Source organism: Tupaia chinensis, unplaced genomic scaffold (assembly GCF_000334495.1).
Source record: "Tupaia chinensis unplaced genomic scaffold, TupChi_1.0 Scaffold139767_1, whole genome shotgun sequence".
NCBI classification, from domain to species: domain Eukaryota; kingdom Metazoa; phylum Chordata; class Mammalia; order Scandentia; family Tupaiidae; genus Tupaia; species Tupaia belangeri.
Window position 1 is genome coordinate 102,111 of NW_006199647.1, and position 13,316 is coordinate 115,426.

Below are 13,316 nucleotides of genomic sequence, written 5' to 3' on the forward strand. Positions count from 1 at the left end.
CAGGCCTCTCTGGGCCCCCCCCCTGCTCCCCCCCGCCCCGCGGGTGCACTGACACTGCCTGTGCCCCTGCACTGCTGCCACCCGGCCCGCAGATGCACTAAGGCTCTCTGTGCCCCTGCACTGCTGCCACCCGGCCCACAGCTCGGGTTGCTCACGACCACCAGCCAGTGGTAATTATTAAAACAACCCAAACATGGCTTAGGAGAGCTGGCGGGGGCTCACCAGTCCCAGACGATAGGACAGACTCACTATGCCACCACCGTGCCCAGTGTCCACGCTCTGAGCCCTGGCCAGTACGGTGACATTTCCCATGGTGCACACTGCAGGACACTCCTCCGGAGATGTGGGCACAGTGCATTCTGATAGTTCGGGCACCTTCCCCCATGGCTGCAGGGCTCAGACGGGCATCCTGCCAGTGCCTCCCTGGGAACCTGGGCCAGCAGGTTCTCTGCGGCACACACAGCACCCTGATGTGGCTGGTCCTCACTCTCCCAAGGATACTTCCACCCACACTGAGGCCGTCCCACCGGCATTTCCAGGGCTGGCCTCGGTGACACGGGAGAAGCTGTGCCCATGTGGAGTGTCCCAACCCTGCCAGACATACAGGCAGCCAGACCTGGGGGAGGGGTTGGGCCCATGGGCGGAGCTTCATGGATAGGACTAGGGGTTCATAAGGAGATTGGAGATCCCCAGGCCAACTTCGCCAGGCGAGGACACCGCCAAGGCCAGAGCCACCTCCAGACCCCAGAGAACCTGCACCGCCATCTGGGAGCCCCAGAACTGGGAGGGACAAACTCCAATGTCTGCCTGGGCCCAGCCCAGGCCGAAGCAGTGAAGGCGAGAGTGACCTTCCACACCTTCGGGAGCGTAAGAGCGTAAGGACGCAACATTCGTCCCCATAAAACTTCAACTACGTCATTTACAGTATACCTTCTCAGAAAAAGCCTCGGCTATATCAAAACTCTGTTAAGATGTGACGATTCTATAATACTAAAGGAACAGCAATATGAAAGAGGCTTTTCTTGCCAATAAAATTAGAATTTAAAAAATAAAAATATCCTCTCTACTGCATGAGAGTCAAGCACAGATGTCAGGGTACACTAAGAGAACAAAACCGTGAACCAGGTCCAAGGAGTCCTCGGTCAAACTGTCACCTAGCACTGTGTTACGAGAAGTGGAAAATAATACCAAGTTTGGAAAAGCAACTTGACAGCATGTACTGAGAAGTGCAAAATAAATACATCCTTTAACTCAGGAGTTCTAGTATGACTCTATTCTACGGAAACAATCACCTCAATATGAAACGAACTGTTACGTGCAAACGTGATCAGTGATGGATTATTAAAATGATTTTTTTTAAAAAAATGCAACTTCCGTGTCTAAAAGCAGCAAAAATGAGTGGTTAATTTGTGACTTTCACTCACTAGAATGCTGTGTGTGCGGACATGCATCCGAGTAAAAACTAAAGCCACACAGTGGGTACTGGAAGGTGGCACGAGTCGTTATTTCTAACGCTACCCTTACCTGGTGAGATTCTGGACTTTTAACATATATTTCAAACCGTCATTTTAATAGTAAAGTATTATTTTTTTATTTACAAACCTTTAGGGTCAGCCAGGTGGCATGGTGGTGAAGGTGGCTGGATGCCCCTTGGCCAACTGCACGGTTCAAGTCCCAGGCCTGGCAACTTGAAAATCATGCCGAGCATGTGTGCGTGCATGCCCAATATCCCGAGAGGAGAGTGGAGAAGGATGGTGGCATGGCCACCTCCCCTGGGGAGTGTTTTCTCACTTTCCCTTTCTCGCCCTCCTTTCCCTGGCAGGTATGTGCACCCTATAGAAAATGTAAACAAAATAAGTTTTATTTTAAAAAAATGCATTAGCACTCGTAGCAAAACGGAAATAAACATTAGGAGAGCTCAAAGCCTCGTAACGCACATATCCAGGAACCCTGTATCACACAGCTGACGGGCCTGCAAAGGCAGACAGCAGCACCCACATGGGAGACCCGGAAACACACTTCCTTCTCCAAAGCAGCGGAGAGAAGGCGGCCGGCGGCGCGCTTGGGTGGGGAGGGGCTTACGTAGTTGTCCCGCGCGGACCAGCCCGGGTAGAGCTGCATGTGTAGCTGTCTTTCTTTCCGTGCTAATTCGTAGTATTTCGCCTGTTCTTCACGGGAGAGGGCGTGCCACTGAAACAGAGACGGGGGGAGAACAGGTGTCAGCAACGTAGCACTGGAACGTGCCACAAAACGAGCCCCCGGCCAGGCCCGCGGAGGTGCTCTGTGAGGGCGGCACACCGGGGCCCCGCCAGGCAGTGGCTGCGGGGGCACCAAGACTCCGCGGGCACCATCCTGCTCCCCCGTGCACCATGAAACACGCGAAAGGTGACCGTCGCCCTCGAGCAGGAGGGACACTGGCATCCTCCCCTCCGGTGCACGCTACGAGAACATTCCTGGGGAGCCCTTGCTCACATTTGGGGCGTATTCTGAGACCTGAGCCCCAGTGCTATTTATTTATGCAAAATGTGGAGGCTTCTGGATGACCTGTCTCACTGACGCACCCTCCCCTGACGCGAACATGCGGCCGCTCTGTCGTGGAGAGCATGGAACCTTTGTCATATGATCTTGTCTGCAGGGGAGGGCCGCAACAGTCCATCAGTCTGTCAGTCTCCTGGCTGTCTCCATGGTAACTGTCAACAGGGTGGCACTGCAGTCTCGCACACACACACCTGCACATTTTACGGCAGGTTTCTGGCTTCCTCCGGTGGAAAGCAAGGAGCACTGTCTCTGGATTCTGCCGTCTGGAACCCAGGCCGTGCCATCACACACTCGTACCGGCCGGCACCCTCCAGCCCTCCCCTTCCGCTGTACAAGACCGAAGTGCACCATACTCGGACATCCGCACCGACGCTGCAGGGCGCGAGTGGCTCCCCTGCACCCTGCTCTGCAGTGTCTGCGCACTGCTCACCCAGGCCCCCGGCACGGTCTGCAAGCATCCCCCTACTCCGCCCGTGCCAGGGCCTGCAGCAGGACTGCTAGGAAAGCTGGCTGGCCGCAGAGGTATCGGTGGCTGCGGAAAGGGACCACACACCGGCGCTCTCCCTGTCTCGGTGGGCCAGGAGCCTGCGTGACCCTGCTACCCAGCTGGCGGGCGAGGCACTTCCCATTCTGTCTCCTCCCCACCATGGCTGCCCTGCATGCTGATTTTGAGCTCCCCACTCTGGCCTTTAAAAATGATAGGAAGGAGGGACCAGCAGATAGTATAACGGTTATGTCGCTGGATTCTCGCATAGTTGACTGTGGTTCAAGTCTCGGACCCAGCAGCTTAAAACTCATGCCGAGCGCATGTGGGTGTGTGCACAAGATCCTGAGAGGAGAAGGGATTGCGGTGTGGCCATCCCCCTGGGGGTGATTTCTTGCTTTCTGGTTCTCTGTCTCTCTGGTGAGTACACACACCCTACTGCAAAAATCTCTCTTAAAAAAAAAAGAAAAGAAAGAACAGCATGGGTGGACTGGGGAAAGGAAGGAGACAAGGAGGGAGACAGGCCACCTGGAGGAGGTGTCCACAGTCTCATCAGCTCAGATGTAATGTCCCAAAGCACAGCCCGACACTTGCCCTCCTTAAGGAAGCAAACACCTGCCTTGGGCATCTAGGGCACCTTCCCGTCCCCCACCTGGCACTCCAGTCTCGGGCAGGGCAGGGTGCCAGGCACCGGACTCCAGTTCTCTGACAGCCCTTCGGAGCCAGTCCTTGGTGCTGGTAGGGCAGGGACTTACTTTTCAATCGCTTTAGAAGCGCAGGGTGTAAAGTTAAAAATGCATGACATATCGCAAGATGTGGCCAGAGCCTAAAGGAAAACCAGGTAGTCTGTTTTTATTTAAAAAGAAAAGAGATCGCTTGGGGGGGGGGGCTGAAAAAAGTGATCTGAAACACAGTTCTTTGTACTTGTAGGAAAAACCAGGACCAGCCAGACTGAGGCCAAGAAGGAGGCCATTCAGAAGAGGGAGATGAGGGGGACAAGGCGGCCCGCTCCAGCCAGGAGTGCATGTCCACACCCGAGATGGGCCTGCACCATGTGGTGGGTTTTGCTCAGTTTGCACTGGACCCAGCGGAGGAAAAGGTTACCAGAAGAGAAAAGAGATGAGCAGACCAGACTCCTGCCGAGTTCGCCTATGTGCCCACAGGAGTAAGACACCGGAACTTCATGTAGCTTATACCAGTGGGAGCTTTGTAACTGGCTGAGAAAACCCAGAATCATAAATAAAAGCTAACTCCCAAAACATATATCAAGATTGGGGCTTACCCCAACCCAAACAGGTACGTTTCAGTTAAAGCAGAAACAGGTGGACAAAGTATCCCAGCTAACTAAACGGAATAAAATGCAAGTGGAAAAAGGGCTGGCCCTGTGCCCACGGCCCACTGAGAGGTGCCTTCCCCCTTTCCCTCTGCATCTCTCTGTCTCCTCTCTCTGGCAAGCAAAAAAAAAAAAAAAAAATTAAAGTAGGGAGCAGAGGAAGGTATAAACTACAACTATTTGAATTTCTCAGTTGCTTTTAGATCGAATGGATACAACCTACTGACAAAAAAAGAAAAAAAATCACTGACCCAAAGTAAAACAGTAGATGTAAGAGTAGTGCTGGGGTTGGCTGCCTGGCCTGGCGGTTTGGGAAGCTGGCTCCCACACGGCTGACCACGTGGTTCAAGTCCCAGAGAAGCCAGAAACACGCCGGGAGCATGTGTCTGAGATCCCCAAAGCAGGCAGAATCGGAGAAAAAGGTATGACATGCTGTCACCCCCTGGCAAGTACACTCAGCCCCTCTAACAACGATGACAACAAAACAGAAGGAAAAGAAAGTATCAAAGTCTTGCACTGGAGACAGAAATAAGGACCAGCCCCCCGCACAGTAGGTGAGGACTGCATGGAGGAAGCCACACCCACACGGCCACCAGGCTTCGAGTCCCAGCCCCCAGCCTGAAACATGCAGACAGACAAAGTATGTGTGCGCAGGAGCCAGGCACAGTGGAGAACTGAAGAAACGGGGTGCTCCCTCCCCATCTCTCTTGCACGAACACACTGCCTCTGCACGGAACAGAAAAGACGCAGCAGAGGCTAGACAGAGCCTTTTCTGGGGCAAGAATTTGCAGAATAGACTAAAAATGCTTTCCTTTCTCTTTGCTTATTGAAAATAAAAAATTAAAAAAAATTTTTTTTAAGGTTTTTGCCATAGAGTGTGTGTGCTCACCGGAGAAAGGAGGAGAGGGTTAAAGTGAGAAATCATCCCCTTGGGGTCATGGCCATGCCACAGTCCCTTCTCCTGCATTCTCCTCCTGAGGTTTCAGGCATGCACGCACAGGCCTGATGTGATGTTCAAGTCACGGGGTCCAGGACTTGAACTGCGTCAGCCACGTGGGAGTCTAGCGCTTTAACCACTATGCCACCTGCTGGCCCCCAAAGCAAAGTTTTTAAAAGATGAAAATTTCATGGTAAAAATTTCTCCATGGGAAAATACTCATTTAATTCGAAAAAAGCATATAGCATGCCAAGATCAAACATTTTGATTATCTGTGATAACCAGGAGAGTCTAAAAGAAAAAAAGCTTATTTAAAACAAGATTTGTGCTATTATTTAAAATATGAATTATGAAGAAAACTTTACTTAAATAATACTTCTATTTTAAGAGTTACATAATAATGAATAAAAACGAAAATAGACCGGGTTCCAGGCTGGAACAGCTCCACTTCCGAGCACTCTAATCACTCCAGTGTAAAACGTCATGGTTTTAAAGGCAGGGACTTTAAAGAGCCAGTGAAGACTGCTCCGCCAGAGGGGAGCTGTGAAAGGGTAGAAAGCCTGATCTTCATCAAAGATCTCAGGGACTTATAAATAGAAACAGTTGTCTAAATCAAAGACAGCGAGATCCCAAATGAGAACCATCCCCAGGACCGGGCTCGGATCTGGGGATTGTTAAGGCAGTGGAGAAAGTAGCAGCCGCTGGAAGAGGGCTTTAAAAATCGGGAGCCCATCTCCAGCTCACAGCCTCGCTTTCTTGGGCAGCAAAGTAATTTTCACTGGAGGGCCAGGGGGCCCGCCTCAAAAAAGAAAAAAGAAAGAGCCAAGAGTTTTGCACAAGCAGAAATAAAAATGTCAACCCTTCTTTTCCTCTTGAGTTCTTCTTTTAAAGGAGTCAAGGAAAATGGTCTTCAGCCTTTCAGCTTTTAAGGCAGGGTTCTTCAGAGATGATGGGAATCGCTCGTCGGCTCTGAGCTGCCTTGGGAAATCAGTGTAATTATTGTTATTAAGTGTTTAGGAATCCACAGGGAGACAGGGCATTGTACACAGGATACCAAAGAACCTATCATCTCCCGCCGCACCCTGCCCTGCAACCCTGGTGTCTTGCAGATTGGAAATCACTGCATTTCTAGGCAATCCGAAGGGAATCGATCACACCAGAGGCCTGCTCCCTCCTGCCCTTCACTGTGCGCTGTTACGGACGCGCCTGTCACGGACGCGCTTGTCTACGAGGTTTGGAACAGACATGGTAAAAGCTGTCGCCAAGACGGCAGGCAGTGAGCCTCTGTTCACGAGGGCTGTCGGGCCTCCTCACCTGAACGCTTATCTGCAGACCATGAATCTCCTGAGAGGTTGCAAAACCAAATGCACAAGGGCCGTAAGTGGAAGAGCGATCTCACACACGTGAAGAGCATCAAGTTAAGGTGAAGTGTTTCTAAAAGTGTGTGGTTAAAGTGCAAATGTAACTGCACTAGAGGCATTCACACACACCACTCTTCCCATCCCTCACTAATGCGGCTGGTCATCTGCGGGGAGCACCTGGCAAGAATAACCAGCCTTCCGGCTGCCCTGGTAGCCTCGCCTGGTTCATACCTAACGGGCGCTCCGAAAGACATCAGCATGGACAAGAGGAGGGATGAAAAGACGAGGGCGGGCCAGAACCTGGCACGTGCACACGCCAGTCCCCACCTTCTAGGCCCAGGCTTCTCCAGGTCACAGACATTCTTCCATGTCAGCCTCACAGTAGGACAGGTCAGCTTCTGTCTTCAGAGAGCAGCCACTTCTGTTTGCCAGGCTGGTGCCCCCAGGCCTGGCAACAGCTCCCTGGGTGGGCAGTGTGCTCTCTGGCACCCACGTGTGCACATGCACATCATGACACCCATGACCACGTCTGTCTTCCATCCCCAGCTCCCAGTGGGCGGCACGTGCACACCACGACACCTGTGACCACGTCTGTCTTCCGCCCCCAGCTCCCAGTGGGTGGCGCGTGCACACCGCGACACCAGTGAGCACGTCTGTCTTCCGCCCCCAGCTCCCAGTGGGTGGCGCGTGCACACCGCGACACCAGTGAGCACGTCTGTCTTCCGCCCCCAGCTCCCAGTGGGTGGCGCGTGCACACCGCGACACCAGTGAGCACGTCTGTCTTCCGCCCCCAGCTCCCAGTGGGTGGCGCGTGCACACCGCGACACCAGTGAGCACGTCTGTCTTCCGCCCCCAGCTCCCAGTGGGTGGCGCGTGCACACCGCGACACCAGTGAGCACGTCTGTCTTCCGCCCCCAGCTCCCAGTGGGTGGCGCGTGCACACCGCGACACCAGTGAGCACGTCTGTCTTCCGCCCCCAGCTCCCAGTGGGTGGCGCGTGCACACCGCGACACCAGTGAGCACGTCTGTCTTCCGCCCCCAGCTCCCAGTGGGTGGCGCGTGCACACCGCGACACCAGTGAGCACGTCTGTCTTCCGCCCCCAGCTCCCAGTGGGTGGCGCGTGCACACCGCGACACCAGTGAGCACGTCTGTCTTCCGCCCCCAGCTCCCAGTGGGCGGCACGTGCACACCACGACACCCGTGAGCATGTCTGTCCTCCGTCCCCAGCTCCCAGTGGGTGGCACGTGCACACCGTGACACCCGAGAGCACATCTGTCTTCCGCCCCCAGCTCCCAGTGGGCGGCACGTGCACACCGTGACACCCGTGATCACATCTGTCTTCTGTCCCCAGCTCCCAGTGGGTGACGCATGCACACCGCGACACCAGTGAGCACGTCTGTCTTCCGCCCCTAGCCCCTGTGACTTTCTCTTGGAGCCTTGCTCGCACATCACAGCAGTTACCACAATCCCCATGACACACGACTGGGTACTTCTCCATCTCATGCCTGCACCCCGTCTCAAACTCTTAAGCTCCAGAAAGGCAGGGACCACGCTGCGTATCTGGCTCTGGATCACCTGACGCCCAGCACCGGGCCGGCTGGAGACGCGCAGTGCATCTTGTTTATCTTTTTTTTTTTGGAGAGGGGTTTGCATGTTGTTTAAAGAATGCTGTTGGGACCAGCAGTCAGTGTAATAGTTACAGTTACGTCACTGCATGCCCACGGGGTAGACCACGGTTTGAGTCCTGGACCTGGTGGCTTAAAACTCAGAGCAGGCACGTGTGCGTGTGTGTTCAACATCGCGAGAGAGTGGAGAAGGGCCTGTGAGAGGGGGTTGCGGTGTGGCCATTCCCCAGGGGATGTCTGTCTCCGGCGAGCACACGTGCCCTATGGCAAAAGTCTCTAACAAAAAGCTAAGTGTAAATGTGGCTACTTATGGAAGGGCTCCCGAGTTGACAAGCACAACTGCCTCACCTCGGCCTCCCGAAGGCTATCCCCGTCCCTCGCACCCCTCACTGCCTCCGCCAGCGTCTGCCGCCTGTGCGGGTACACTCAGTGCCCACAGCCCAGCGAGGCGGGCCTCGGCGGCCGCGGATTCCCCAACTCACCCTCCTGCCCAAGATCTGGTTGATGGCCGCGCTCTCCTTGAGGGTGCACTCGGCTACGACGTTCGCTCTCATCTCTTTCATGTATAACATAAAAGCGTTCAGAGGCTTCTTAATGTGAGGTCTTTTTGGCTCCTGCTCCTTTCTCTGTTCGTGCTGAGGCTTCCTGAAAGGCGGTGGCGGTGATGTGGCCAGGGGAAGGGGCACGAGGGGAGGGAGGGCGAGAAAAGCACAGCATCTGTCCACACGGCTGCTCCACAGCCCCCGACGGCCGTCCCGGAGGAGCAGCGGCTGCCTCTCAGGGTGGACTCTGCCAACAGCACCCTCGGCCTGACAAAGTGCCCCTGTAGCCACAGAGGGGCTCAGCCAATGGGAAGAGGGCCTGGAACTGTGGGGTGCCCGTCTCAGGCCTGAGACCGAGTTCCTCGGTGGCCTCTGACCACAGGTGCAGGGACCAGTGCTCTTTGAGGACAGAGGTCCGTGGCTTCCGGGGAGGTGAAGGGCCGCTGTGAGGAGCTCAAAGAACCTCAGGCCCTTTCCCCACAACCCTGGCCACACTGACAAGCAGCAGGAGGGCTCCACAGGTCCTCGCCTGCGGCCTGCCATCCCCACCCCAGCCCATGCACCCGGCCAAGGCAGCTCAGCCACCAGGCTCCCGGGGAACCCGCCCAACCCTGCCCTAAAAGTTGGGGCCAGGTGGCCCAGGAGGTGGCCAGGCTCCACCTGCTCCCTTCTCGGATCCGCGTGGGCGCCTCAGAGCGGGGCAGCAGCACACCAGGACGCACTAACCCCTGCTGCTCACTCGCCTCAGGCTAGCAGGTCTCCCCACGGTCCGAACCGATTTAAAGCCTGCCATCAGCGGCAGCCCAGGGAGCGCCCTCCATTTTGTGTGGCCGCACTTCTGAAGGTGCTCCCTTCCAATCACAGCCAGCCAGGGAGCGCCCTCCGTTTCATGTGGCCGCACTTCTGAAGGTGCTCCCTTCCAATCAGAGCCAGCCAGGGACGATCAACAGGACAAGGGCAGAGGGGATGGCCGGGGCAGGGGAGGCACTGCACCCGCATGCCGGTGCAGGTGGAATGTGCGTTCTCACACGCACACACCCACGCGTACTCACACGTGCATTAGGTCGCCGTCCGTGTGGGGGTGCTCCTGTTTGACCTGAGGCGTTACGATGGCGGGGTGAGGGATGCCGGTTGTGTGGGGACCGGGAGGGCCAGGGATCATGTGATGGGAAAACCTGGAAGAAGGCGAGAAGAGAAGGGAGAGTAGGACCCAGGCCCGCAGACACCGACAGGCTTCCATGACCGGCCTACGGCATGGCCTGCCAGCGAGGGCCGGGCTCTGGGCTTGGGACCGACCGGGGCTGACGGTCAGTATCCTTTTTCTTTCTATATTGAGGTGAAAATTTTTATAACTATTCCCTGTAGTTTTTTTCCAACTAAGAACATCTAACCTTTTTTTTCCTGATCAATCTGGTATTTTCCATAGGATGGAAAAAGAGTGAATGGTTTTTTACAAAGCAATTTTCAAATGAGAATTTTGGTAAGAGTAATTATTGGAGATACGATTGATTAAGACTTGGCTCTTTCCGTGACGTTTCAGCGACAGCTAAAAGTCACCTCTAGAAATCTGCCTGCAGGCTAACGCCAACACCACGCCAGGTGCATTTCGCTGGCTTCTTCTCCAGCAGGAAGGGACATGAGACATGGTCCCGGGAGAGTCCCAGTCTCCCACTTAATAAGGTTCTATTAACAGCGTCCAAAATGACTTCCTATGCAAACAGCATGTGCGAGAGATCGGCCTTCCAGAAAACTGGGGACGGGATTAAAGGAGGCTCACGCTCGGCACCGGGACAGCAACGACACGGCTGCAAGCCTTGCTGCAAGTGCTCGGGAGGGAGCTGACCTGCATCGCCACGCGAGCCCAGTCGGGAGCACGGCCGGCGGGAGCTCGCGGCCGAGTCGGCTGTGCGGTAGGGGCGTCTTTCCAACCTCGTAAAGGAGCGTCGGACTCGGCCACAGCACTCTCAGGTCTGGCCCACAGCCTGTGTGACGAGCCCCTCCCTCTAGCGAGGACGGGAGCTCTGTCGAGGAGTCTGTGAAAAGTACCCAGGAGGCCTGCAAACACAGACCGCTGACCGAGGGAGGACGCCTGCTTACAGGTACTGTGGGCCACCTCACGTGGTGCCGGTCCTGTACCTGCGTCCAAATCCGGCCACCTGACAGCCCTCGCTACGTCCACAGTGTGCAAACACATTTTAGGGGGAGGGACATGAATTTCACCCTGACCCCCAAGCCGGCCAATTTACCATTTGCAGGGCAAATAATAGATACTTTGAAAAGCTGAAAGTCTCCACGGGAGCTGAACGTGGTACCCACGTTAACAAGGCAGATCGTAACCAGTTAGGACCACCAGCCCGACCGGCGGCACGCCGAGGCCGGCTCCGCGAGGAGCCACACGCAGACACAGACACGCCACGTCTGGGCACATGGAGCACAGGCCACAGAAGCCATCCTTCCCCGAAGCATAAGCGTCACAGAGCAGCCTCCGAGTGCGGCCCACAGGTCACAAGCTCCGCTCACACTGCCACGTCCACACAGGGCCTGGGTCACACGGTAGGCCGCGCTCCCCACGGGACAGCAGTCGGCAGCCTTGGGGCAGGACGGTGACCCTCTGGGCAGACTGACCCAGCCCCCGAGGGAGGCAAAGGACGGCCTCAGGCCGGACGCTGCACCTCCTTCCGGTCCCAGCCCGGCACTGCTGCCCCCAGCCAGCTGTCCCGGTGGCCTCTCGGGAGCTCCCCAAGGCACAGGCTCCCGGAGAGCTGGCCGGCCGGTCCTGCTGGGCCTGCAGTGTGGCTCGGACCCGGTGGGGAGCCGCCTAGAGTGGGAGCCAGGCACGCTGCAGACAGACGCGGGCGAGGGGGTGCCGAGCGAGGCACGCGCCCACGCCCCCCGTCCCGCCCAGGCAAGCAGGGCGCACGATGCAAGCACGGGGACCTCGGTGCCACTGCCACCTGCACCTACCTGGGCACGGAAGTGTCGACTGACAGTGAGGACGGATAGGGTTGCCTGAATCCACCCGTGACGGGGTATACAGGCTGCCCTTGCCTGAGGTCACAGAAGAAAGGAACCCATCAATGACAAAACACGCCACTGGCCACGACAAGCACTCCACAGGGGAGAAGAGGGGGGACATCCCCACCCAGCGTGGATCTGCGGCCCTTCCTGCCCTGCCCACTCAGGACACTGGTTCTCGGTCTGCCTGGGGGACACCTCCAGCCGACATCAGGGCTCCATCTGCAGACTGACTGCCTTCCACGTTCCCCTTCTGGCCCCACCGCCCTCCAAACATGTAGGCCATTGCTAACTGCTGAACACAGAGGGCTGTGAGCAAGGCACAGTCGGCCCTGCAGAGAAGGGCCAAGCCGCTTATTCATCAGGGCCTTCGATTTTCGGAGAAGGGAAGAGATAAGGAATGCAACTTGAGAGGAAAGCGAACAGTTTAGCAGACTGCACCCTTCCCCATGTACACGCACGCTGCCAGGAGACACAGGGCTGCTGGCTGGAGCGATCTCTCTCCACCCCGGGGAGCCCACCAGCCCTGCTCCCACACCCAGCCTGCTACGCCCCTCCCGGCCGTACAGCGGCCAGCCAGGACTCGGGCTCTCTGCCTGCTGACAGCTACGTTCAGACAGAATAACTGATGGAGGTGTGCTAGTGTCCACATGGCCAGTGGAACTCAGTTACCGACAGAGATTCACTGTGTGAGAAGGAGAGACAGGAGAGGAGACGGGTGGGGAGAGCACGCGAGATCTGAAGGCAAAGAGACAGCGCGGGTGGGACGAGGCAGGGAGAGGGAGAAGGCTGGCATGTCCGTGGCACCGTGGCCCTTCCCTGTGAAGAAGCGCCTGCCCAGCCGGAGCCCCGTCTCCAGGGCGTGGGGATGGCAGAGGGGTGGGCAGTGGGAGCAGGGGAGGTGAGGTGCCAATGACCAGGTGAGCGAAGGAGGCTACGCGACGTGGGCCCGTCCTCCCTCCCCGACGAGCCTCACTCGCAGTTCAGAAAACTGCAGGCGGGGAGTAACACTGCTCTGCGAGGCACTCCCACGGGGAAAGGTGCCGGTGTGGGTGTGAGCGCCCGGGGCACGTGCATGCCCACGGCCCAGGGCTGGAGGAGGGCGGGTGGGTACAGCATGGCAGTCCTGTTGGGGCGTCTGTCTGTATGTCTTTCTTGCTCATGAGATAAATACATTTTAAAAATAAAATTCAAACTTTTGAAGACAGAAGTGAGAATGCTTTTAAAAATAATAAAATAAGGGCCAGCAGACGGCACAGCGGTTATGTTGCTGGACTTCACGCGGGCAACCACGGTTCAGGCTCCAGAATGGGTAGTTTCAAACTCATGCCAGGCTTGTGTGCATACATGCCCTGACCCCAGGAGGAGAATGGAGGATGGCGTGGTACGGCTATGCCCCGGGGCGTGATTTCTCTTTTCTCTCACTGTCTCTCTGGCAAGCACACGTGCCCCACCACAAAAGCTTAAGGTAAATAATGAA

The 13,316-nt window shown here is 56.3% G+C and overlaps 1 protein-coding gene across 6 annotated transcripts in view; it reads right to left on the reverse strand.

Annotated features, from left to right (window-relative positions):
• Positions 1–13,316, reverse strand: part of LEF1 (lymphoid enhancer binding factor 1) — a 118,584-nt gene that overhangs the window by 17,504 nt on the left and 87,764 nt on the right. For 4 of the 6 annotated variants that reach the window (XM_006162232.2, XM_006162233.3, XM_027765819.1 and 1 more), the window contains exons 6-9: positions 11,786–11,869; positions 9,874–9,996; positions 8,762–8,924; positions 2,083–2,190 (exon numbers count right to left, since the gene is read on the reverse strand). In XM_006162232.2, coding sequence (XP_006162294.1) covers positions 2,083–2,190; positions 8,762–8,924; positions 9,874–9,996; positions 11,786–11,869 — 478 coding nt within the window. The remainder of the gene's footprint in view (positions 1–2,082; positions 2,191–8,761; positions 8,925–9,873; positions 9,997–11,785; positions 11,870–13,316) is intronic. The other 2 variants (XM_006162235.3, XM_006162234.2) reach the window with 1 other exon arrangement.